At 41.9% G+C, this 27933-nt stretch overlaps 1 protein-coding gene across 5 annotated transcripts in view; it reads right to left on the minus strand.

Annotated features, from left to right (window-relative positions):
* Window positions 1-27933, minus strand: part of GFRA1 (GDNF family receptor alpha 1) — a 196641-nt gene that overhangs the window by 61623 nt on the left and 107085 nt on the right. For all 5 annotated transcript variants that reach the window (XM_016142494.2, XM_016142491.2, XM_016142490.2 and 2 more), the window contains one exon: window positions 894-1230. In XM_016142494.2, coding sequence (XP_015997980.2) covers window positions 894-1230 — 337 coding nt within the window. The remainder of the gene's footprint in view (window positions 1-893; window positions 1231-27933) is intronic.

Below are 27933 nucleotides of genomic sequence, written 5' to 3' on the forward strand. Positions count from 1 at the left end.
CATCTGAACGTGGCACCAGCATCGCCTTAGGCTACAAAAACTTTAAGCCTCTGGTTATCAAAATACCTGCTTCGATCAGCAACTGAAATCAATCCTACGTTCTGGAAGGACACACATCAAATTGTCGACAGTGACAGCTAGGGCCAAGTGAGGGCAGCACAAAGACGGGCCTTCGCGTTCCCTCTACTTCTATATTTCTCTTCTTTTCTTTTTATTTTTTAAGAAAGGAACACAGAGATTGTGTTCGTGGACACCTTCGAATGTTAAATTAATAAGTGGCCAAAAGGGAAAAGGAAGTGACCGTTTTCAACAACCCAGGCTTAGCGGGGTTTCTGATGGAGACCTGGCTTCAGAAACATGGCTCTGCAGGAAGGTGACCCCACTCTGCGTAACAGTGTACCCAACTGAGCGGCCCAGAACAGACATTCTGGAATTCATCTTCAGGGCTCAACCCAGCTCAGTCCCTCTCTTTGGTCCCTTATGATTTTCTGAGCTGATGGTCAAGAGGTTCCACATCTCTAGCCTACCCTTCCTGTCTTACTTAACCCCGTGTGACATCTGGTGGCATGTTAGGGCTTGCGGAGTGGGCATGTGCCTTCCAGCTCACCTGGCCTCAGGTGACCCTCCCAGTACAGTGGTATTTCCCTCATTCCGGCACCTCTCAAAGCTTCGCCCAGGTTATAGACCACAACCTGCCCCAGCACGAGAGCCTGGCCAGCTTCTGAAGAGCCATGTGTCAGATACAGAGGCCAATTTCTGGCCAGTCCCTTCCGAGGACCACCCTCCCCTCCCACCTGTCGCCCGGTAGAAACGAAACGGGAGCTTGGCCCCTGCAGCAGCTGCAGAGGTCCGCCTCGCCGCCTCGTGAATCCCCAGGCTGCCAGCATGCTTACCTGCAGATGTAATTCGTCTTGCAGGAGTCCTGCAAATTCAGACAGTTGGGCTTCTCCCTCTCCTCATAGGAGCACACGGGCACGATGGTCTGCCGCCGCCGCTCGGTGCAGGCGATGTCCCGGCAGGAGCAGAAGAGCATCCCGTAGCTGTGCTTGGCCGGAACCTTGTCGAAGAACTGCCGCAGGGCCTTGTGGCACTTGCGTCGGTTGCAGACTTCGTTGGACATGCTGGTGGTGCACGGCGTGATGTACGCGGACCTGTACTTCTTGCAGGTGTCATCGAGGTTGCAGGCCTTGGCGGCATCTAGGCAGTTGTTCCCTTTGGGAATGTGCTCGACTGCAAAAGGAGAGAGAGGCGGGCGTGATTACCGTGCCGGGCGCCTGGGCTGCTCACACCTCCTCTGTTTTAATTGAGTCCTTGCCGTTTACCTGGCAGTGATGGGAACTTCGATCAACTCTGTGTTTTGAAACTAAATACTTAATGATTTCGGGACAAGGAGGAAAGTATTAGGAATGCAAATGCTGGGAAGTCACAGCAGAACACAAGCTCCTAGCACTGTCTCAGATGTATAATTAGGAGGTATTGAGAGAGGCCAAAGGAGCTCAGGCACCTGCCGACTACAAGGCAACAAGAGAAGTTTCCAGCTCCTGGTTGGTAAACTGAAATTAGGATAAAAGAAAAAAGCAACAAATTATATACTTGTTCATTATGTAGTATATAAAATGATATGCTGAATGCAAGTGTAATTGCCATGCAATCCTCCAGGAATATAATTATGTAATAAATGCATATAGTACATGCTAATTACTATATGATTACAGAGTAATTACATGGTTATTTGAGCCCAGAAGACAAAATATTGTGCCAGACTCTCTAAACAGGAAGAAGCAACTATAGTAAAGCTTTATTTAAGTTCTACCTCACAGGCCATTGGAAGAAAACCAGAATAAATTACACAAAAATTTATAAGCCTCAATTACCACTTAATTTACCATCTACAAAATGTGGGATCCATGAGTACTGAGGTTGAAGATTAGAAAAATTCAGCTAATATTTTGGATAGAATTTCAATGGGCTTACCAACCATAGGCCTTTGGAATCCCCTCAAAATATGCTGCCCTCTGCACAAGCCCACTGTGCTCAGGACTGTCCACTGACAGGCTGGGAAGTGTCCAGTGGAGGGTGGGTCCACTGGGGCGGCCGGGTGGGCTGACAGGGCCATGTCCAGTGGGTAAAGTTAAAAGTGGAGTGGTCAAGGGAAATTAAGCTCGGTCCCCATGATATAGGTATTTCCACAGGGTGGAGAAGTGATGGAAAAACCTTCCAGAGCTACATTTTAAGACGGTCCATGGAAAATTGATAATTAGCTGGGGCAGCGACCCTCTGAAAACAGTAGGGAGCACCACACGATTGTGGGATTCGACCCCCAGGAAGTTCCTGCTCAGGCTTCAGGCCTTCCTTAGATCCCCAAACCTGCTTTCGTTCTCTTTATTTATGCCCCCAGTCAATAGGTCCATGAAGACATTTGGAAAACGACAACAGGTTAGAGAATTGACATCAGGGAAGAGTCCGGGTGGGTTGGATGGGACTGAAAGACAAGGCACTGCATTCGGCATGCATCGAAAGGGTGCGCGGGATATTATGCAGCCTTGAAAAAGGAAAGAAATCTGCCATCTGTGACATACAGAGGAGCCTCGAGAACACTATCCTAAGTGAAATAAGCCAGCCACAGAAAGGCACAGTACGATTCCACTTACATGAAGTACCTAAAACACTCAAACTCATAGAAGCAGAGAGTAGAATGGCAGTTGCCAGAGGCTGGGGGAGGGGGAGATGGGGAGCTGTCGTTCAAGGGGTATAACGTTTCAGTTTCTGCAAGGCGAACAAGTGCTAGAGATCTGTACAGCATCACACCTAGAATTCAGAATACTCTATCATACACTTAAAACTCTGTTAAGAGTATATTTCCTGTTAAATGTTCTTATCCCAATAAAACATTTTTTTAAAAAAAAATACTAAATAGGTAAAGGACACACACAGCAAGTCTAACATTTCAGAAAAAGAAAAACTCTCCCTTGCTTTAAGGAAACTTGCTGTAAGGAAACCCGACATGCAAAAATCTGAAAACACAAAGTTACACCCTGGCACCATGAGCCATATTTAACTAAGCCCTAGGTTTGTGATTCTGCCTATGACAACTGAATCCAACAATTTCACGGAACTGGAAGGCAAAAAACAAGACGTCCAGCCTTTCAGAGGTGAACAGTGCAAGAAGCCAGTGGCTGCGTGTGCCTCCATGCTGGTTTAATGAGTGCACCTGGTGCATTTTCTCCATCATGACCCGGCTTCTCTCTGGCTTCTCTGTTTTCACATTCAGGCTCCTTAGAACTCAAGGAGTGAAATATTTACCATGTGCCCTGACAAGATCACTATGGCCTCCGGGCCTTAGCGACACTTCTAGTCTTTTCTTCTTTTGCGACTTCTAATGTTATGACGTTGGGCCCACAGGCAACGGTGATTTATATTCTCGAAGGTCTTACAGTTGTCTAAGAGATGTCTAAATTATGCATTTCTGATGATAATCTAAAATAAATTAGTATGACCAAATTCTAAATCATCTGGATTAAGCCTGGAAGGCTGGGTATCGGTACATGATTTGCTACCTTCATTTATACTTGCATTGATATTAAATGGTACTTTATAATCTCTAGCTAAAAAGAAAAAAATAGAGGCACATAGGTAGACTTAACACTTAAATGATGTAACCATGACATATGAACAGTTCATGTAAGTTCAAATCGAGAAAAATGGCAGAAGAATTAAGTCATCACCCAGTAATATAGGCCTGATAAACTTAAAAGAACTCATGAGTACTACTCTCTGACTGTAAGCCCCAATTTAGGTTCAGTAAAGCAATATCATCCCTTACATTAATGTTATTAACTTGCATTTCATTGTTTTCAAAGTTCGTTCATACTTAATTTGTGTGCATTGTTTTTGTATAGTCGTCTAAAAGCAAAGAATAAGAGCTTGTAGTTTTATGTTTATAAATTTCAAACAAGATCATAATAAAAATAATAAAACTCAACATATGAGGCTAGAAAACTTATTTCTCTCTGAAAGTAGTCCACGTAATACACAGTTTTTAAAAACTGGCCCGGAAAAAAGCTCCTCGACATGGGTCTTGGCAATAATATTTTGGATGTGACGCAAGCAACAAAATAAAAAATAAACAAGTAGAATTACATCAAACTGAAAGTATCTGCACAACAAAGGAAAACCATCCACAAAATGAAAAGGCAGCCTATGGGATGGGAGAAAATATTCGCAAATTACGTATCTGAGAAGGGGTAAACATTGAAAATATATAAAGAACTCATACAACTCAATAGGCAAAAACAAACAAACAAACAAACAAACAAAAACAACCCCATTAAATAAATGGGCAAAGAACCTGTTTGAACAGACATTTTTCCAAAGAAGATATTCAAACGGGCAACAGGTACAGAAAAGGTGCTCGACATTATCAATCATTAGGGAAATGCGAATCAAAACCACAATGAGAAAGGCCAATTTTAGTTAGAAAGGCTATGACCAAAAAGACAAGAGATAATGAATGCTGGCGAGGATGTGGAAGAAAAGGAACCGTCGTGCATTGTCAGTGGGACTGTAAATTGGTGCAGCCACTTTGGAAAATAGTATGGAGGTTCCTCAAAAAAGTAAAACTAGAACTACCTTATGATACAGTAGTTATACTTGTGGGTGCCTGCCCAAAGGAAACAACAAAAGTTATTATGTCAAAGAGATATCTGCATCCTCGCGTTGATTGCAGCATCATTTACAGTAGCTCTGGAAACAACCAAAGAGTCTGTCAACAAACGAATAGATGAAGAAAATATGATATACACACAATGAAATACGATTGAGCCATAAAAAGAAGAAAATCCTGCCATTTGCAACAACGTGGATGGACCTTGAAGGCATTATGCTAAGTGAAAGAAGTCAGAGAAAGAGAAATACTGTATTATCTCACTGATATGTGGAATCCAAACAAACAAAAATAAAATAAAATTCAAAGAAAAAAGATCAGATTCGTGGTTACTAAAGGTGGGGAGGGGATGGAGGAGCTGGATGAAGGTGTTCAAAAGGTACAAACTTCCAGTGGTCAGATAACAAGTCGTGGAGATGTACTACATACGTGACGGTTATAATTAACACTTACATAAATGGTATGTCTGAAAAATGCTAGGAGAGTAAATCCTTAAAGTTCTCATCATAAGGAAAAAAACATTTTCTTCTCCTGCTTCACCTCCTCCTCCTCCTCCTCCTCCTCCTTCTCCTTCATCTATCTGAGGTGATAGATATTAGCAAAGCTTGTGGTGAACATTTCACAATATGTGTAAGTCAAGTCATTACACTATGCACCTTAAACCTACACAACGCTGTATGTCAATCATATCAAGAAAACTAAAATTGCCCTAGCGTATGCCTGTTCTGTTATAATAACAATAGCTTCTTTTTTTTAAGTTGTTAAAGCTATATAAATTACTGATTAATTTTTTTCTTCTTAATGGTATCAAAAAAGCAATATGTCAAAGGAAAAGTTCTGTACAAAGTTGGAATAGGGCGAATGAACCGTTTTACATCCAAACCAATTGCTCCAAGTTTCCTCCATTTAGCAATCGATGTGGCTCAGCCTCCCCACTTTCGGCTGATTCTGTTTTCACGATATATCACACTGCCAAAGCACCATCTCCTTACCATTATTTCAGAGCCTGTGACAAATTCCAGAATGTGCAACCTGGCACATTCAGAAGGGCAAGAAACTATTCATTGTTTTGCAGCTCACAGGTCAATGTACAACTTCCTCTTTGTTTCAGATTTTCATTTACTCAAAACATTCTCATGACCTTTCCCAACTTGATATATGAGGCCTGTATTACCCAACTAGCAGAACCTCACAAAGACGAAAAAATTACAGACTAATATTCCCTCTAAATATATATTCAAAAAGTTTAGTATATAGTATTTAGAAATAGGTTAAAAGGATAATGCATCATGACTAAGTAGGGTTTATCCCAAAATGCAAGCTTGGTGTGATGTGTAAAATTCAATGTAATTCGCCATATTAACAGGCAGAAAGAGAACCATATGATTATTATAACAGGCAAAGAAGAGAGTCACTCAACAAATTTCAACTCTCATTCAATAAAAAATACTCGGCAAACTAGCAACAGAAGAAAACCTCAATCTGATAAAGGGCACGTGTGAAAAATGTGTATCTAATATATTTAATAGTGAAATGCCGTTTTTCTCCTAAAATCAGAAGAAAGAATGCTTCATCCAATTCCTCCATTCCCTCCCCCACCTTTAATAACTACAAATCTGATCTTTTTTCTTTGAATTTTTTTGTTCGTTTTTGTTTAGATTCCACATAAGTGGGATAATACAATATTTTTCTTACCATTTTTAGTCAACATTGTACTGAGGAAGTAGTCATTGCAATACGGCAATGGGAAGAAATAAAGGCAAGGAGATTAGAAAAATAGATATCTCTATTTCCAGATGACTTGAAAAATTCTAAAAAAAAATACAAAACAACTTCTAGAACGAGTAAGTGAATTTCTCATAGTCAAAGGATACATTAATATGCAAAAATTAATTGCATTTTTATAAACTATCTGCAAAATATTACAAAACGAAATGGAATCCTGTATACAATAGCACCAAAAACAAACCAAAAACAGGCACTTAGGAATGATTTTAATAAAAGACATGCAAGACCTCTACACTGAAAACCAATAAACGTTGCTGAGAAACTTAAAGAATATCTAATAAATAGAAATATAGACCATGTTCATAGATCAGAGGACTCGGTATTATTAAGATGTCAATTATTCCCCAATTATGTTTTGAAATTGGCAAGCAGATTCCAAAATTTATATAGAAATGCCAAGGATGTGACATAGCCAAAGCAATTTGAAAAAGGACAACAAAGTTGAAGGACTTTATACAACTTCAAGATTTACCATAAAGCTACAGTTATCAAGACAGTACGGTACAGCAAAGGGATAGAAAATTAAACAGTGGAACAGAAAACAGAACTCAGATTAAAAATACTGACATTTCTATAGTCATTTCATTTTTTGACAATGTCACACACACCAAAAATCCAATGGAGAAAGAAAGCCTTTTCAAATAGTACTAGAATAATTGAAAATCAATGTAAAAAAAAAAATCCTCAATCCCTGCTTCACACCATACACAAAAATTAATACACGATGGATCACAGGCAAACATAAAAGCTAAAATCATAAAGCTTTCAGAAGAAAACGTAAGATAAACTTGGAAGTAGATAAAGAAAAATATTCATTCTTTCAGGGGACCACAGAAAGCAATAGACTTAAAAGGAAAATATTGATGTTAGATTTCATCTAAATTAAAACTTCCCATCAAAAGATGCTGAAGAAATTAAGAAAATGAATGGATGAATCGCGGACTAGGAGAAAATATTTGCAATACATACATCTGACAAAGGACCAGTATCTAAAATATATGAAGAATGTCTAAAACTCAAAAGTAAAAAGCAACCCAATTGAAAAATAGACCAAATATTTGAACAGATACTTCACAAGATAATGAATAGACATTAAGCACATGCAAAGTGTTTAACATCATTAATTATCACGAAAATGAAAATTAAAACTAAAATGAGATACACTATTACACCTATCACAGTGGTTAAAATTAAATTATGACACCCCGAAATGTTGTCAAAGATAGGAATCTCACACATTGTTGGCAGGAGTGTAAAATGGTCCAAACACTTTGGGAAAATGTTGGGCAGCTTTTTGTTTTCTTTTAAATAAAACTAACCATACACCTATCCTGTGCCCCAGCATTTGCACTTTATTCAAGAGAAGGGAGAGCATATGTCCACCAAAAGACTTGTGTAAGAATATGAAAACACTATATTGAAAATAACCCCAAACTGGAAACAGCTCATGTGTTTATCAATAGGAAAATGGCTAACCATATGGTGCTCTATCAATGCAATGAAACAGTATTCAGAAACAAGAACAGATGAACTATTGATACACACAATAACATGAGTGAATCTCAAAAATACTACATTGAGTGAAAAAAAAAGCTTTACACAAAAAAAGTATACACTGTATGATTTCACATATGCACTGTTCTAGAACAGGCAAAACTACTTTATTATGAAAACATCAGAAGAGCGGATGCTTCTCAAAGATGGAGATGAAGACTGGCCGGAGAGCGGCGAGAGGGGACTTTCTGGAACGATGGTAATGTTCTCTATTTTGATAGAAGTTTGGGTCAAAACTGAGAGAATGGTGCATTTAAGGTATGTACGTATATACGTTTTACCTCAAAAAAGAAAAAGAAACTAAATGGAAAATGAAAACTGGTTAACAAAATGTATGCTGAAGCATTTCAGGGAAACACTGATATCTGCATTTAAAAAAATTTAGATGGATTGATAGATGGAGGCGAGGATGGAGAGATGGACACTTGCAAAGCAATTACGTTCGAATTTAATGGTAGAATCCAGGTGGTGTGGTTGACTGTAAAATTTTTCCCATTTTTCTCTATATTTGAAATGTTCAAATAAAACATTGAAAAAAATAGATTCATATCTATCCTATTCTTTTCATAAAGCTTCACTAGCACAGAATGCGGAAAACAACTCTTAGCCCTGCCATTCGCCTTCGTCTCCTCACTAATTCACCTCCAACTCTCTCTCAGATAATGCTGCATTTCCTACTGCAAAAAACTAAACACTCCTGAAATCACGGGACATGGAAATTAGAGTTGAGTTTTCACTTGGTAAGAAGATTGATCTCCTATATCTATTAAATGGATCCCCCAGTGCACAAAAATGCTACCTCAATGATTTGAGGGGAGGAGGAGGAGTGAGCAGAATGAGTCGATTGAGGCCACTAGTGCCACACGCAATTCTCCATCACCTCACACAGGGTGTGGAGGAGCAGGCAGGCACACGCCTGTGTTTTACGGTCTGGGCACAAGCGCCTCCTCGCCTGCGAAGGGGAGGCTTCTGAACAGCTTTACCATAACTCTGAGTGCCAACCTCTCCACAGCTCATTTTGGAGCTCGGCATTAAAATGTCGCATTCCCCCTTCCTCTCCACCTCTAATCTCACCCTCCATCTGCTGTTATTCATTCTTTAACTCGGTAGACTGTCTGGGATGCCGTCTGAATGGGAAGTACTCTCAGAATGAAGGCTGTTTACTAGAAATCCTTTTTCTTGGGGGAGGGTGTGTGTGTGTGGGTTGTGCCACCTAATGAGCTACTCGCCAGCCTCAGCCCGGCACTGCGTTATGGAGAATGCCATTTGAATAGTTTTTCCTTCGAAGTTAGGCATAACCATGTTGTTACTTTGCAGGTTACATATTGCTTTCTCTTTCACCATTCTCAGCCTCTCTGGCTGTGATCACATCTGATGTGACTTGTGTCCTGTTTTCTTGGGCAGAGGAGGTATAACCTTCACAGCAACCGGATGGCCAGCTCCCAGACCATGGAATGAAAAGGGGCAAGTGCTGCTGGCAGAGACATGAATTAGAAGTCAGAGCAGTTAAACGTGGCCCAAACACTGAATTTCTTTGTACAAATCAGCTTTCCCCTCGATGGGCCTCAGTTTCTCCATTTGTGAAATAACATACCTAAGGTCCCTTCAAGCCTCAACGTTCTTTGATTTAATAGTTATAATATAAATTGCCCTCCCCCCCCCTCTTTTTTTTTATTAAAACATCAAGCATTTGGGATAAAACTTGATGATCAGGGACAGAATGTAAAACTCCCAGGACTCAAAGACAGGCTCTAGCCTCTCAGCTGCCTGCGACTCCAAAAGATTTCAACGCTGACCTCCAGGCAAAGCAAACGTAAAAGGTTCCTCCAACACAGGGAGACGTGGAGGTGTCAGGGATGAATTATGCACCAGGAGAAGAAGCTTTCACATTCTAAATTCCTCTGGCGTGAGGAACAGCCTTTATCCCCAGTACAATCCTCACACTGTCCCAAACTAAAGAGGCTATCACTGTGGCCAGTAGCCCCTCATTATTTACACTTAAAATGTTATTGGCAGTCACTGGGGCCAGTTAACCAGTGCAAATGATTCAGGATGAAACACAGATGTGAGCAACTAGAAATCCATTTCTATAGATTATGAGGAGGGAATAAAACAGTAAACGTAGTAAAATCTACACGGCCTGTATGAAGATGTGATTTCCTAGCGGAAAGTTCACAAGACACGGTGAGAGAACGCTGTTTTACACACGCTTGCCAATTTCCGGGAATCCTTCTGCCTTTCTCTTTAGGGCGACAGAACTGAATTCACAACTGGTTTCCTCTTTCTTTCCGACTTGATTAATGACCATGTTAACATAACTATTGTTCTTCTTCTAATAGGCTCCCTCTAATGTGTTATCCCAGCAAATGAAAAATGGGCAAAAAGCTAGAAGATCCTCACAGGGGTAGAGCAGGCTTTTCTGGAAGCTCACATTTCCAGTCTGGTCTTCGGATATTCACGTGGATCACATGGTAAATCTGATCAAACAGGTTGCAACCCTTGTAATCAATTCTTCAAGAGCGTGGCCTCTTCCAGCTGGGGTGCTAAAAATTACATTTAAAAAGCACATGTTGGCTCCTGGGAGCCCATTTTGTCATTCATACACCGTTTCAGACATATTATGTTACATGATGATGAATTTCCTCCTTGTTCTATGTTTTTTTAGACTTTACGCAACTACATCAAGCTTCGAGCCATACCCAAGTTTTCTCTGGGGTTCACAGTGACTGAATTATTCTGAATATTCATGAATTTGGAACTAATTCTTCCGTCTGGTGAAGACAGTGTCCAACGTTTACCACAAGTCACGGTGTCACCCCACATTCACTCACCCCAAGCTTACCCGCCAGTGCTTTATCTCTATAATGTACACACTGCGGCCCGCCACCCCATCCATACCTTAAAAAATTAGATGCTGCCTGTAAGTGGTGTGCAAGTCACATGCTTGCCACTACAAGTGATTAATAGTGCTGTCTCGGCAAATGGGATCATTACATTTTTAATTAACCTTTCCAACCTCCTCTACCTTTTATTTTTGTTATACATTGGATCTCTGAAGTTTTCTATTTGTTTATGTCCAACTAGGTTTGCAACGAAAGCATGAGAAATGGTCGCAGGTGACGCCGGAGTCGGTGCCCAGGTGAGCTGTCTGGTGAGGCGCAGCACCCCTCGTTACACGCAGGAGACGGGGACAGGCACTCCAAACTTGGTGGCTGGGTTCCCACCTAATTTTTGTTTTGGCAGCTTCATGTTATTTAATGGCCTTGGCTACCAGGAAACTGGCTTTTTAAAATCTCTTTCAACCTAATTATAATTACTGTGTATAAATCATACAATGATCAATTATAAAAATCTCGGGTTCATAAATATTTAACTTAGCATTTAAATCCACACTGCAGGAGTGCATGAAATTTCTGAGCCCTTCTCTTTGCAAACAACTGCTTTATTACTGTTCCAACGCCAATTACTGAAAACTGAACCAAGCCTGTCTTGCAGCACATTCGGGCACATATTTGAGCATAATGCCTTTCCCCGTATGAAGATGGCACAATTCAGTTATTCTAAAATATGCATGCCCCTCATTAAAAAGATATTTTTCAAAGTCTTCTATCACCATCTTTTAATTCCTCAAGTATGGAGAAGCACAATTATGATATTAGACATAAAAATACTCATTAAAATATATTTTATCTAATGTAAGATTGATTCTGAGATAATTGAGGTCAGATTTGTTTGGAAAATGTATTGTGACATGTGCAAATGCTGATGCAAAGAGGAAATGATCTTCCACGAGGACTCGAGCAAAACAGCTAAATATTTTTCAGCAAAATCATAAAGCCATAATTGGATTTCAATTTAGTAATAGTCGGCCTAAGACAGGCCATTTTTAATAATCTAATTATGTTCGGGGCCTACCCCAGAACTCAACGACTGCTTCAGAACTATTAATTGTACTCAATCCTGTTGCATCTTCAACCATGAAATTTGCTATTACATGTAGGACTGGCTCTCCGTCATAAGCATTTTTTTTTCCAATCTCATAATCTTTATGACATCCACAAATACATATGCCCTTATTTTTCTAAAAGCAAGATCTTTTAACGATTTTAATCTTTCTCTGGACCAGGACACTTGATCCCCAGTAGCTCAGATGTGTGGTCCCTCTGACAATGAGATCTACAACTATCTTCTCCATTTTTACAAAAACAAAGAGAGCTTCCCTTGCTTTTGTCTGATTTTCATTAATTAAAGGTATTTAATTGCTAACATCTCACTAGCAGCAAAATTAATGAGGACTTCAACTACAGGAAAAGATCTGCATGATAATGTAAACCTAATTCATTTTATGGGTATAAACTGAAGCTCCACTCATATTTAGCCTGTGCGAGCTGCACTGATATTTAGCAATTTCAGCAGTAAAGGGCTAAACACGTCTTCAAAACCGGTGCTGCTCTTCCCCAGAGAAAACAGCAAATGTGGGCCAACCAAGTAACAAAGAATCCGAGTTCCCCTTCAGTTTTCCACCAACACAACTCCACAGAGAGGGCCAAATGGAAGGCCAATATAAAGTAGTTAATTCTTAATAATTTTCTAAATTACAACTGAACAAAATGGTAGCCTTAAAGTAATGTGCCTGAACTTTTAAACTAGCATACCCCAATGTAGAAATTCTTAAGTGTGGCTGTGCAAAGTAATTGCTCTGGGAAGCCGGACACTTATCTCAAGAAGGCTGCCAGCACTCCGGGCATTTCATGACATTCCTCCCAGGAGCCTGAGGCATGTTCTTTGGATTACTAGGAGCAACGGCAAGATCTCTGCATTTGGGCAGGGATGCGTTTTAAAAGCCAAATGTCACTTCGCACTAAAAGGGGTCATGAAATGGGTGCTGCTGTCGGGCAATGCTCAGGGGCAGAAAATAGGTGATGAGCATCTATAAAGGTTTTTCCATGTGGGTGACTTACAAACCGGCTCTGAAAATAACCAGCGAAGCGGCTTTCCTACAGAGGAGCTGATGACGGCACTGGGGTGAGTGTTTTGCTTCTCAAGGTGACTGTTTTGAAGGACGATATTCACTTGGATGCATGTCTTCCTGGTAGGCTCATTATCCACAGTCCTACCACTCATTTGTGGCGTTTCTCCAAAGACCTAGAGAAAGGATGCCACTGGAGGGCAAGCTAGGGGCCCGGATGTCACTTTTACTACACGACCTACAAAAAATCGTTCTGGCCTCCGGTATCCGTAGACAGAAGAAAAAGTATGCATTCTAAAGCCAAAGTATCAGCTGAAACAATGAAAAATGAAGAGGCTGAAGATCCTATTAAGTAGCCTGGATGATGCTGAGATAATAATGAATCATTGATGATCTTGGTGGTTGTCAGGGCCTTCGCAGTGCGGGACTTTCAAGCAAAGATAAGCTAAATATCAGGCCTTTATTTTTAGTTAAAGAGCATAAAATTCAATGCCTTTCCTCCCATGAGCCTATTTACATACCTGCTGTGCTACCTATTTGCCTTCACCTGCTTCCCAATTAATACCCCATTAAGCCGCTCCACCTGCAGTGGCTTTTACCTTCGCCACATCCCTGCAGCCATCACTCATCTGCTACAGCTCAATTGTTTCTTTTGGGAAGATAAACAGAAGCCGCATGAATAATAATGGCAGGACCGAGTTTGCAGGGCGTGAGTTCTCAACAGATAGTACCCAGAAGCCTAGGTGGATTTCAGGAGGGAAAGCCACTAGCTGGGCAGAATGTCACCTTCCGGATTATGGGGGAAAGGAATGGCCATCTTAATTAGCAGATTTTGTGAATTCGGATTATGAATCTGTGTGTGTGTCTCTGTGTGTGTGTGTATAAAGGTTATATATACACATATATAAATAAATGATGTTTTGTTTCAAGTCAAGTTGGGTTAATGATATTATCTTCATTTAAGGGTTCTTAGGTGACCGATTTTTATAAAGATTAGCACATTATTTCTCTTTTACGCAAACAGGTTTTAAGTGTTTGAAAAGTCAGTTCCTTTAAGCGGTGACCAAATCTAGGGGGCATCAGAAGCCCCTGGAGAACAAACTTAAACACACACACCCATACACACACACACATTTCTGGGTCATGTCCCACCCTCTGAGAATCTGGACTTTTACAAACTTCCATGTACTTCCGATGATCAGACTTGGAATTCGCCAAGCAGGAAATTAGAAGTTTCCTCCTCACTACCCACCTGCACCTCTACTTATTTTCCTAGTAAATCTCAGCTTTCTGGTTGGTTCCCGTCACATTTTCAGGAGTGTAGTCCCTAAGAGGTGCCTCGTAGCGGACAGCTCATGTAGGTCTCATTCCATGAAGATCTTGCCGATGAGAGGGCTTACTTTGCCCATGTCCCACAGGGTAACTTCAGAATGAAGCCTAGACGAGATTTACCGGGTGGCCCCAGCACAGATACTTCCAAGGCGGGCTAACGTAAAGCCCCCCATGGACCCCCCACAGCCTCCACTAGTGGCAGAGGCAGCAGACAGCAGAACGAGCGTGTGTGCACCTATCTGCACGCCTCAGCAAACCTCCGTGTTTTATTTTAATGGTGTGTTGGCAAATGCTCTTGCTTATTTCACTTCCATCTTTAAATTGGTTCCAAACGCATTCACACATGTATCTTCTGAGCCCCAGTCTACCTCTCGTTAGATCCCCGTTTGAAGGACTATACCAGTTAGCTCAAGGATTAAGTTTAAACCCTGGAATTTCTGCATTAAAATTCCTTAGTCAGGACCTCCACTGCGTCTCTGCAACTTAATCTGGGGCTCTGTCTGCCACAGGAATTACGGAGTAAATACAGCCATATCGGCATGGGGTTCTGCGGGCACCAAGCCACCTCTCCCTGGGAGGTGCCCTCACACCTGGCCCCTGTCCAGGGGATGCTGTGAGTCTGGGGAGGCAGTGTGAGGCAGATGGGAAACCCAGCACGCTCAGGCTGCTTAGAGAATGTGTCTTTCCTCAGTTGCTCACACAAGCAGCTAGCTATGGAGTTCTCACGTCCCTGATGCACACGTCGTGTCCCTGGGCTACACATAAATTACGAACCCTGGGCTAAATGGAACAATGCCAGCCCTACAGCTGATATTCCCACCTAGCTATTTGCTTGGGGGGCGGGGGGTAAAGATACAATGTAGATGGAAAGCATGTGTTCTGCCCCAAAACTTCTTCAAGCTCCAAAGTATGCCTTTTCTGCTGGAGACCTGGACCGGTACACTCGCTAGTTATTGCATGAAATGGCCACTTGAACAGTTACATTTAACCCCAGGTGAGTCTGAAGCTGGATGTGGATATTGGGGTCAAGAAGATCCCCTCGGCTTTACGCCTGGAGAGATCAGAATGACATTCGGCACAAGTGCCGGGGTGCAGGCCAGCTGCTAATGCTGCTCTCGGCACCCCTGGACATGCCGGCGGTGCAAGGTCGCCTTTCGCATAGGGCATTCAGGGACAACAGAAGTGAGGAAAGCTGGCCTCGGAATGGCCAGCCACACTGCCCTTCGGTGGGGAAGTAATGGATGAAAAGCAGGGGAGAATGTCTGCCCTCTTGCAGGTCAGCCTGGGTCCCCAAACGACACTGCATTAATGAAAGAGGCTCCGTGTTGCAGAAAATCCCGTTTTAAGAGACAGGAAGAACCCTCCGAAGTCGGTCTTTATATCTCTGTGATTTAGCCTTCTTACCTCACTCTTGCCAAACACAGGTATTAGCCTTTGACCTTGAAAAGAGAATCACGAATGGCTCTTGAGAATTTCCTGAATGTGCCTAGAGCTAGGCACTAAGAAAGATCAGGCTTCTCACTGTGCCTTTAGCTAATGAATGGACCTAAAAAGAGCTAAGAAAGTTCCCTACAGGAAGCCATGTGACTGGTTCCACCCAGTAATGGAGCTGGCGTCCCCAGGGCCATAGTGCCCCCGTCCCGAAGTTCTAGAAATAAATAAAACCAAAAAAACAATGTAGAAGCCCAGCTGACCTTGGGGAGGGGGGGGGCAAGGCTTTCTCAGTTTCTATTTTATTTATTGTGGGAAACAGATAATCCTCAGTGCTAGATTTAAGATCTATTACTTATAAGTGAAAAGAGATCCATTCTCCTTGGGTTTTCTTCAAGCCCTTCCAGGATTTCATGTGAAAAATTCTGTCTAATATAGTAAGCAGGACCATATTTAGTGATGTTTTGGGGTCGTAGTGGTAGTTTATGCAGTTTAGAGATCTGGCTTAGGGATACATCTATTTTTTAAAAAGCAAAAATTAAATGCAGCTTTAAGAAAGACAGTTCAAATAGCATAATAACAGAGAACCAAAGTTTTGGAAATCTAACCTATGTCTGGAAATTGGGAGTTCATGTCTAGTGTGCTATTTGCACGTTAGGAAGAAACAAACAAACAACTTCTAAATTTATTTTTGACAACAACAAAAGGACCTCCTTGTGCGAGGAAGCCTTCTTTAAAGTACCAGTAACTCAGGTGTGCTTCTGCACGTGAGAGAGACTAGAAATTCTGATGCGATTATAAACCCCATACGGTCTTCCAAGGAAAGGGATCACAATCATTTACTAAAGCCAAACACCGCAGAGGAAGAAAAGGTACCCACAGGAGATTAGTGTGTCAGTAAATTCATAAAGCACAGAAGTCCCACACATTTGACATTTGAAGAACAAAGCTATCCATCAACGTCCTGACACAGATCGATCAAACAGAATGCTACTGCTGAAAACCTAATAGTATGATGGTAATAATGTAGCCATAAAACCTCTGGTCTATAATTGACTGCTTCCACTTGAAGCTAACATGTCTAAAACAGTGACTAATGTTCACCTTAAGATTTCGCTTGCGTTGGATGGCAATCAGTTTCACCTGACACTAGTCTCAGTGGCTAGCTCGTGCTGGAAAATGGCCCAGGGATAGACGCCAAGGGGGTGGGGGGGGGGGGAGCATATCCCCGAAAAAGTGATGCAGGTCTGTGATGTTTAAATGTGGATCTCAGGTATGTTTCCTTTTGGCCACCTCCTTTAGATGTGATGGGGCTGCCACTTTTGACGAAGCAATTAGAAATGAAGCATCCAGTACCAGAATCGCAAGTTCCTCGGGCCATCCAGGTCTCAGCTGTCGAGTTCTGTTTATTGAGCATATCACTATGAATCACATTCCTGGTCCAGGAGAAACATTCTATTTCTCTCCTTGCGATATGTAACCAGAGGCACAGAACTCAAGGGCAGGGAGTTGTGGAGAGAGACAGCATTCACCTGTCTTGGCCTTTTCTTCTCTCTCTTTTTCTAAGCTCTCATGAGTTCTGGGTGTCAGTCTGGCGAATAATTTGCTTAAGTGGGTCTTGGATAAGAAATGCGGCAAGGTTGTTGGCAGTGAGAACCAAAGTTTGAAAGGAAAGCTAACTGCTATTCTAGAATACTAAACAAAAGATTATTTACCTCTGGGCGTAAAATCAGAGCCCTCCAGTAGGACAAATGGCTGCTAAAGAGGCAGGGACCACACAGTGAGGGATTGTTAATGTTGGGCATTTGCCACGACAAGATTAATCAAGTTCAACAACGCACAGCCACATAGCAAGACCGAGAAAGGGCCATGTTACATGCAGCTCGGTGTTTTGCTTTGTTTTCGAGTGACCACTGAAAGACGTTCCATTTCCCTGGAGTTTCAGACATCCCCAGGAGGCTTTACCTGCACTACCTGAAAGCCACTACCTACCACTTAATTTCAAATTATAAGAATTCCTCCCTTCCCTTCAACACACACACAGGAGAGAAGCCCTATGCATCTCCCAGTTCACAATACTGAATAGAAGCCCTTTCTATGTTAGATTCAAGTAACATTCAGTCGTCCTCAGGTTTCACTACAGCAAAAATCCCCAAGAGCCCCCTGTGCCCAAATGAATTTGCAACTCCCTGCTTTTCAGTTAGCCAGTAACTATTACTAAAGGCAGAAATTTGTATCTACATTGTGAAGTTCACTGTAACTAGAAATTCTAATTAATATGTCTGGTAGCTTCTAATGGACTTTGAGTCTACGTCAAATTGCTTTGTGCCCTTTGATATATACTTAAAGGTAATTGCGCAGTCTTTCTGATGTATTTTTAAAGAGCAAACTATTGATTAATAATGTTTCAGTATTAATATAACCACTTTGTGTGGATCAAGAAACATCAATAGCAGAAAACCCATATTTATCTACAAATTAACAACTCTATATAGATCTGTTACTTTAAGCTAAATGGGGTGCATCCACTCATTCCATTCCGATGGGGACTGGACTCCTCATAATAAAGATTAAAGCCAAAGCTGGCCTTATTTTTCCACTGTGTGAAATGAATGCTTTCACCACTTCATGCCCTGGTGCAGCTGAAGAACAGCTACAATAAAGCACAGGTCCGCTTCCCCCTCTGACAGGCCGATATTTTTAATGCCTTACTTGATAAAAACATTTCATACTTTTGGAGCTTTAATTGCTGCCACTGCCGAGCAGAATGAAATAAAAAATGATTGTACCTTTCAGGATGCAGGTGGGAATGAGTCCAGCTTCATCCCTGCTTAAAACCAGTTGTGCAGGTCATATACTTCGTGTGTCTGTTCATTCGAATTGATTATTGCAAAGAGGAAAAGCTGGAATTTTTTGGAGATTTGTGATGAACGAGTTCCAGAGGCTGGGTTTCAGGACACTAGGCAAAGCGTTCCATATTCTCTCTCTCTCTCTCTCGAGGTCGAGAGAGGAGGAGAGAGAGAGAAGAGAGAGAGAGAGAGAGAGCGAGAAGAAGAAGAAGACTAAGACGAGAAGAACGAAGAAGAGACGATCAACAAGAAGCGACAGAAATCACGCCGGAGCGAGAGGGAGAGATCGAGCTGCGATGATAGTGCCTGGGATTTCCCGTGGTCCTGTGAATGTACGGTAATGCTTTCTCTGTCCTCTATCTTCTCTCTCTCTCTCTCTCTCTCTCTCTCTCCCCCTCTCTCCCTCCCTCCCTTCTTCTCTCCCTCTCTTTCTTCTTTCCTTCTTTCCTTCCTTTTTCTTTCAAACAACTAGAAGGCCTAATGATTCTGTCAAAGAGGTTGGTTTGAGCAGCATTCTTTGGTTGTCTTTAGCACAGAAGGATGGATCCACTAACCTTCAGGCAGTTGATGTGAACAATTATGGCCAAGACAATGTACAAAGGGCAGCAATGGCAGTCTCCATGCTGGGACCCTAAGGCCACTTTCTGAAAGGGTCACTTTGCTCTGAGCTGATGACAAAACGTCCACACACTGCAACTGCTACCTGAATGTTATTTAGATTTATGGAAAGAGAAAAAAACGTAGCAGCTGGCAGAGTTCCTTGTCCTAGTTCAACTTTCTCTCTCTTCCCTACAATGCACGTGGCCAGTGTAAGTGTAACTCTCTAACAAGCTGGAAGAGCCACAGATGGAAATCGACACACGGAGACCTGAGGAACACGCACAGAGAGGTCACAGGGTAAGTGATCAGCACCCTCAGAAGGAGACTGCAATGTGACACTCTGGGACCCCAATCTCAAGCCTAGGCTCTCCCGAGCTGCAGGGCTGATGGCTTCACTGAAGGCGGAGTGCTGGCCTGCGTACACTGCTCTGCCAGTAGAACGTCTGAGTAGGGGCTCTGAATGGCACTGCATTAAACCAGTGAGTGACTCTTACTTTTTTTTTTTCCGGAATCTCCTGAAAACCTTGGGTCCTAGTCCCATAGAATCCGATTCAGTGGATCTGGGCTGCGACCCAGGAATCACACATCGCCCGTGATTCTGCTACAGCACATTTTGAGAAATACTTTACTGCTCAAAGAAAACAGCTTCCTAGAAAGCTCGGTCCATTAATGAGATCAATTTCCTGCATCCAAAGAATAAGATAAGCCAATAATAATTTAAGCTATAACAAGGATTCCTTAATAATTCTATCACACAGCTTATTGATTCATTTACTCATACATTCGTTCATTCATCTATTCATTCGTTCATGGTGTTCACGCTAACATTTGCAGGGTTTACTATCAGGCTAAACCATATACATTTTGCCTCTGTTGTTCCAAGATCCACCTACCCATTCACATTCAGTTCAAGTTAGTGAATGTTAACTAAACAAATGGCATGGTGTAAGTAGGCAGGTTACCTGTGAGAAATATAAGATAATGTCACCGAAGCAAAAAATAGCCCCTTCCTGATAAAAACCCAAGGAGCAAATACAGTCGAGAAATAAAATAGTGCTACATATACATGGGAATCTGGAAGAAACCATCAGCTGGCGAAGGATGAACTACTTAGAAACCATCCTATGACAATGGGGCATCCCTTTGGAAAAAGATAGAATTAAATTTCTAAGTCAACTATACACAAAAATAAATTCTAAACGGATGAAAGAATTAAACGTGAAAAACAAAACTTTAAAACTTCGAGAGGAAAACATAGCTTATCTTTGACTCTGAAATACAGAAGAAATTTTTAAAGAAGACACACATACCCCCAAATCTTAAAGAAAAGATTAAGAAATGGACTGCATTAAAATTAAAAGCAGTGCAAAAAAATTTCCAATAACAAGGTAATAAGAGAAGCCACAGGCTAGAAAAAAGATACTTAAACTCACAAAATGACAAAAGACTATCTAGACATCCTATAGAGCTCCTCTGAATCAATATGAAAGAGAGAAATACGATGAGGTGATCAATAAAAGAATGTCAACCATAAAACTATATTGCATGGGGATAAAATTCTGAGGATGGAAAAGAAAGAATTTCAAGTTCAAAGGGAAAAAGGAGTGATGTAAACTTTCTAACTATTAAAGAAAATCTTAGTAGTATATTATTTAAATGGATTCTGGTGAAAGCAAATTGTTGTAAGATTTTCATTTGAATTATCCGAAGAGCGATCTTTAGTTCTATCTTTAAATATCTATATTAAAATATTATGCAAATTAAATCATTTCCAACTACATAAACTTATGCTGAAATATTTTAGCTGTCAATTAAATTATGTATGAGGAAGCACACGGTTTTCTAAAATTCTTTTAGGGAATATCTAGGCAAAAGAGTTTGAAGACCACAGCTATACAGAACCTCACACACATTTGAATAAGTATGAGATTTCACTTTCCATTGTTTACTTCCAAATAAGAATTATTATAACCTAAGTGTCCATTGACAGAAGACAGGACAAATAATTTATGGTATATTCACCCATAAAATACTGTAAATGGCAGTGAAAGTAAATAAACAAGAGGTAGATATATCAAAATGGATAAATTTCAAAACAATGTTTGAAAATGAGACAAGGTATAGAAGTATATATATACCTAGAAAACAGATGTGTGTGTGTGTGTGTGTATATATATTTACACACACACATATTTGTTATATATATGTATATATATATATATAACATATATATACACATATATATATGTGTATATATATAACATATATATACACACACAAGGTCAGGTATATACACATACATACACACAGATATATATATATAATGATATTTATGAACAGCAAATCAAGAGGGGAACAGAATCCAATATCTAAGGTGGTCCAAGGTTTTGTGGGGCTACAGCATATATAATTTAGCGTGCTTTCTTTAAAACATGAATATAGAGTTTTGTACAGAAAAATATGATTGTTTATCATTACATATGCTATATTACCAAGCATTTTCCTGAAAGGAGAGCACTTCCAATTTGAGTAGGTGTTAATATGAGTAGAAAAGCATTTGCTTATAATTTGATATGCTTAACGATGTGACATTTTTTTTCCCACAGACTTGCTCTGGCTCTGTACATTTCATATTCTGTTTCTCATCTACTACCGACAGACATCAGGTGTGGGCTCCACAGGACACATTCATTTTGCTCCATGACCTCTGGTCCTACACCTTGGCATCACGCAGCTGGAGGGGAGGAACAGTGGGTGGGGGAGGGTATTCTTGGGAGCCACACTACCATTCTTCCATTGGGACATCTAGCAATGACTGAACAATACATGAGAGTGACTGGGACCCATGTAAATATGTCTCGCTAAACCACACCGAGTGTGTCCTCAACATCAACTACTCCTTAGCCAATTGCTCAAGCATCTGAGATCTGCTCAATCCCACTGAGCACGGCAGGGAATGCGTGACTAAGGAAATGTCAGAGTGCAAAGAGACAGTGATCTTCACCAACTACAGCCAAAATCTATTACTTCTGCAAATTTTACATATTTTTACAAAGACATATAACCGCGTAAACACATTGCTAGTGGCTCTCTAGGACTTGTGGAAGGAAGAGGCCAGCATTGTTAAGTTTCATGAGCATCACAGTAAATCAACCCCTGGGGACCTGGAAATGAGAAAGGGATCTGTTGATTTGTGTGTGTGTGTGTGTGTGTGTGTGTGTGTGTGTGTGAGAGAGAGAGAGAGAGCGCGCGCGCTCGCTCTCAGATGCAAATATAGCAAAATGTTAAGATTTGATGAAGCTGGGTTAAGGGTACTTACATGTACATTTATATTTTTGTTTATATTTGTTTATATAAGTTGAAATGTTCCATTAAGTGATATAGACAAAAACAGGAAAAACGCTGAGTGTGCTTGCATCCGGCATCCTGAAATCTCCTGGGGAATACCTGGTGTAGAATTATTGGGGGGAGGGTGAAGGCAGCCTGATAGATTTTATGACAGCTGCCAGTCACCAAAGGTCAAGCTCCATGTTCTACTGGTTGGAGCGGTTCCTCACACACCATCAAACTTAAAAACGCATATGGTGACACATCCTTTTTCCAGAAGAGACTGGCTCATGCCCCCGCTCCTGACTCTGCACAGAAAGGGCTACCTGTTTTATCAAGACAAAAGAAATTGCCAGGGCCAAGCGTGACTCTGTCACCACATGTCACTTCGCATCAGCTGGCACGTGTCAGAGAAGGACACGAAAAGCTGCCACCTGCCATCTCCTCACAGAGCACATCAAACTTCTTTTTGTAAAACGCTTCAACAGCAACCAAGAGAGAATTTCCTTTATGAGCCACGAGGCCATTCCAGCGAAGGAGAGCGAGGTGAAATCTCATTTCCTAGACACAGCAGAGGAGGAAGCGAGTGTGTGAAAGGTCTCAAGTTAAAAACCGACCCTTCGCTCTTCCCGCCTACACACGGGGGACGCAGCGCCGGTGTCGGAAAGCCACGCGGAGCCTTTGTTTGGGATGCGAGGGGTAAGAATTTCTGCTTAGAGCGGCAAACATCATTCGAGGTGGTGGCTGGGATATTTTCCACTGGGCTTTCATCAGGAGAGAGAACACAGAAAATTATTTATGAGGGAGGGTCAGGGGGTGGGGGAGGATGTTTCAAGAATTTTGCCTTTTGTCTTCTGGCTTAAACTTGGAATACTTTTAAATGATTACCAAGACTTATAAAACTTCGGGGCCAAATGTGACCTCAGAGATAATCCAGTCCAATATTCAAACTTAAAGGTAAAGGGTGGCAGCCATTTGCCTGAAGCCACACAACTAGCTGAGGGCAGAGCCAGGAGGCCTCGAACCTTCCCACAGCAAGAAAATGGGAGGCACATAGACCCCTACAATCACAGGACTTCGGGCAAGTTACTAACCACTATTCTTCCGTTCCTTCATCTGTCAAATGAGGATGTGGTGACAACAGTACGGACCTCGCGGAGTTGTTTTGAGGATTAAATGAGATCACACGTGCCTAGCACAGAGCAAGCTCTAGTAGTGTTGGTTGTTTTCATCGTATTAATTAACCAGTTCACTTAATTCTCTCACACTGCCACGACTTCACTACCATAGGCACTACTCCAGAAAGAGCTTTACTAGGGGATACACACCAACAGAGTAATAAAAAGAAAGTGATTATTTCCATATGACGACTTTTGAAAAATAACTGGCTTTGATCTGAAGGAAAAAGAAAAAAATCGTTAAACACAAGGATGCAGCTTATTCCAGGGCATGGAGAAAAGAAAAGAAGGATGAGAGAATGAGGAGTTGAAATCTCGAACTAGAAATGAGACGAGTGAGAAAAATGCATCTGTACTCTAAAGGGATCAATTTTTAACTTGATTCAAATTGAATTTCAATTGCCTTACTTTTTACAGGAAAGAAATTGTTCTAATAACAAGAGCACAGAGGGTTTAAGGGAGTGCTGCACACATCCGGAAAAGGGGCTTGCTGGGCACGGTCTCCAGGCAAGCACCCCAAAAGCCTAGGGGGTATCACCAGCAAATTAAACAGATCAACGACGCAGCTGTAACCCTAAGCACGTCTGTAAGATATGCTTACAGGATCTTCCCGTAAGACAGAGCCACAGACATGTTGGATAATTTATAGCAAATTAATAAGGATCTCGACATGCTTGAGAAGACTTGGGTTATAACCATGAAGCCATTGCTCTTTATCTCCTTGAATTCTGAGAAAGCAAGAAATAGCAGCACAATAAAAAACCTTTCATAACAGTTGATTAGAAAATACAGCCTGCGGAAAATCAGGCGCTTGTCACACTTTGCACATTAAAAATCCAAATATGTTAGAGAAACTGGGATTTTTAACCCCCCACAGCTTTAACACAAAGAATCACATTAATAAGATACAATTTAGATTTGCATTTTTTAATAAGCTCGGGATCAAAGGGAACGCATAGCTGAAGGCGTATGAAGCTATGTGCACACAAACTGCTCACAATGCGTTGGAGGAAGAAAACACGTTCCCCACTGCAGGAAGACATCTATGAGACACTCTGAGGAGTCGAAAATGTATTCTTTCTTTGGTACATTGTTGCTGCTTAACAATTCCCAAACATTTCAAATCAGTCCAGGCAGATTTACGGGCCAGGCCCCCTCATGGACTCGGTCCATTCTGATGTTCTGTTAACTGAGGACATTGATGAAGGCGCGACCTAAGCCGTCTCCTCTTACGGGCACGTCTCGTTGTGTCAGGACAGGAATCGCTTTCTTAATTCCTCAGGTTGGGCAGGCTGTGAGTGCGGTTTGCCGTTTATGAAACCATCCTTCATTATCATGAAAAATACCACCATTTTAAAGCTTGAAATCCGAGTCCCAGAGGCCAAGAGCCTCATTCTTAACATGTTCCAAGGACCCCAAGGATGACCTCACCGGGCACAGCGAAGTTAGAGCCTCCTAGAGATCAACAGCTGTAGTAGTTAATATTACTGAGGGTTTGCTACGTATCTAGCACGATACCAACTAAGCACTGTGCGTGCATTAGTTTGTGCTGTTCCCCTCATTTTAAGAATGGGGAAAGGCTAAGTGGCGGGGCTGGGATTTGAACTCAGGCAGATGCCTCACACCTCTGGGGCCGCTGCATTCCTGAAGGCCTATTACTCCTCCTCTCATCCCCTTGCCCACCCTAGCCCACCGCATCCCGAGCCACCTCAGCGGTGGCATGCAGAGTCTGCATGGCATCTCCTCCTTCCATCCTGGGGAACAAGCTTCCTCTACCATCTTAACTACTCCACGCTCATCATGAAAGAAAAACTGTGGCCATACTGCATTTCCTTCAGGAAGCTTCCCCGATCAGGGCTGGCCAAGCTTTCTTGCTGATGCTCCTGTCCCATATGTGATCTCCTAGCCAGGGGACGTGGCAGTGCCTCTGGGGGGTTCCACAGCAGCCCCCCTCCCCGGGTATCTGCACAGTCCACTATTCCCTAAGAAACTGTTTTCATAGTCAAAGAGTCCCCCACCCCAGCCACTGACCCGGAGGTCACCACATGGACCAATCAAACACCGTCTCCCAGAAATCTGGTGTCGGAACTCTCCGGTGACTGCGTACAGTGAGAACAGATATCAAGGCAAAGTCCCTTATGAGCCCCGTAGGTGCTTTTTGGTCCTAGGTTTCCATAAGACATGCCTGGGTTCTTATTCCCCTCTGTGAAAGACGCGAGTTGAGTTGGTTTCCGTTATCCCCAACCCAGAGAACACTGACCAGGAAACACTCCCAAGGGGAGCCTCCTACTTTGTGTGGCTGGACCAGTGACGTTCCTCCCCTGGTAAAAATGCTAGGAACACCCACACCGGCTATGAGACCAAACACGCAGGGGGTACCCGTTGTGTCACAGCCACTGACTTTTCTCTTTTTGGGGGGGAAGCTGATGACCATTCATTCGATGATCATTCATTCGTGTGGAATTGCAGCAGTAACTTTTGTTACTAGATAAAATGGGATTGAAGGAGAGACTTGAATAGAAACAATGACTCTGCTCAGGAGGTGAGAGGCCAGAAGAAAGGGAGACGACCCCCCTGGGATATGTGAATGACACTGAAGGGGGCCGACAGCAGGCCTGCTGGTCAGTGAGAGCACGACACTGGAGGGCACACAAACAATGAAGACCTGGCAGACTGGTGGGTGGAAAGAGGCGGCTACCAAACGGTCATGCATTTATTTAATCGGGTACTGAGCATCTAGTGTGTTCCAGAAGTGAACCACAGTTTAGATTCCAGTGGGAAAGAGAAGCGAACAAACAAAATAAATAAACAAGGTATGTATTATAGAGCGACTAATACGGTAAGATAAGTAGTCGCCTCCACCTTCTCTGACTCTTTAAAAAGAGAGTCAAGGAAGAGCTCTCCCAGAAAGTGAGGGCTGAGCCAAGCTCCGGGACAGAGAAAAATCCAGTGATTTGGAGACACCAGGAAGGAGCCTTTGTGTGCAGAGTGTGATGTGGGAGGAAGGATGGTAGGAAACGAGGTCAGAAAAGCTGGCAAGAATCAGGTATGCCCAGATTCGTAAGCATGGGAAAACTTCTGGACATTATTCTAAGAGCGATGGGAAATCATTGAAAGGTTCTGGGCAGAGAAGTAACACGATCCAATTCATGTCTGCTGGGTGGAGAATGGATGGGCATGGTGGTTTAAGGTGGACTGGAGAGGAAGCCGCAATGCCAGTTGGGAGACTTGGAATAATCCAATACCCCACGCTGTTTAATCACACAGCATTGTCTTCACGACCACCCTTTAAGAATGTTCGCCAAAAAGCACATTTGTAACAGCATAGTCACCCACTCAGTTGCAGTCAGGTGTACTCCAATTTAAACATTTTTAAGACAGTGTCTTTTAGGTATTTATTTATTTTGGCGATGTTTCAAAAATCACACATTTGCTACCATGATTGTCAGGCAAAGCCGCACTGTGGACTTCTCAACATAATTTAGACTTATTTTAATATCTGCTGCACTAGATTTGCTAAGGTGATGACAATTTATTATTCAGCAAGTAATTATTATTTGTTAGGAAGAGAACAGAAGACAAGTCCTCTTAGTGAGCAATGAACCAGGTATCAACGCTGGACCGAGCACATTACGAATCTGGTCTTATTTAATAGTCGGCACAGGTGATCAACCATCCATCTGTCCAACTCCATCTATCCAACTATCTATCTATCCATCCATCCAACGAATAAATACTGAATGGTCCTCTTCATTGCTCTAATTTTAAAGATCAAGAAATAGACTCAGGACAGTTAAGTAATTTGTTTAACATTACAAAACCAGCAATCTGTGCAGTTCCTGAGTCAGGAGAGCAGGTTTACATGTTGGACTCAAAGGCTTTCAAAAGACTATGGAGACAGGGTGAACTGGAGGAGGCTAAACAAAGGAAGAAGCCTTTCCCAGAACCCCCAGGGCTACCTTTTTATCACGCCCCCTCCTTTTATATATCTTTCTGGATCTCCTAGAGAAGGAGCAGGTAAGGACTAGGGGACTTGTGAAAAGTAAGCAATGTCCTATTGCTACCTGGTCAGGGTCAGACCCTTCACAGAGCAAGAGGGCTTTGTCAAATATATCCCTCCTAAACAATGCTACATTTCCTGTCACGTTGGGTGTTACCTGTTGCTTTGGAAATTAAATATCCATTACCTTAGGATATCATTTTGGATAGCTTTTCATTTATTTGAGAGTTCATTGAAAAGTA

The sequence above is a fragment of the Rousettus aegyptiacus genome, unplaced genomic scaffold, assembly GCF_014176215.1.
Source record: "Rousettus aegyptiacus isolate mRouAeg1 unplaced genomic scaffold, mRouAeg1.p scaffold_m13_p_6, whole genome shotgun sequence".
NCBI classification, from domain to species: domain Eukaryota; kingdom Metazoa; phylum Chordata; class Mammalia; order Chiroptera; family Pteropodidae; genus Rousettus; species Rousettus aegyptiacus.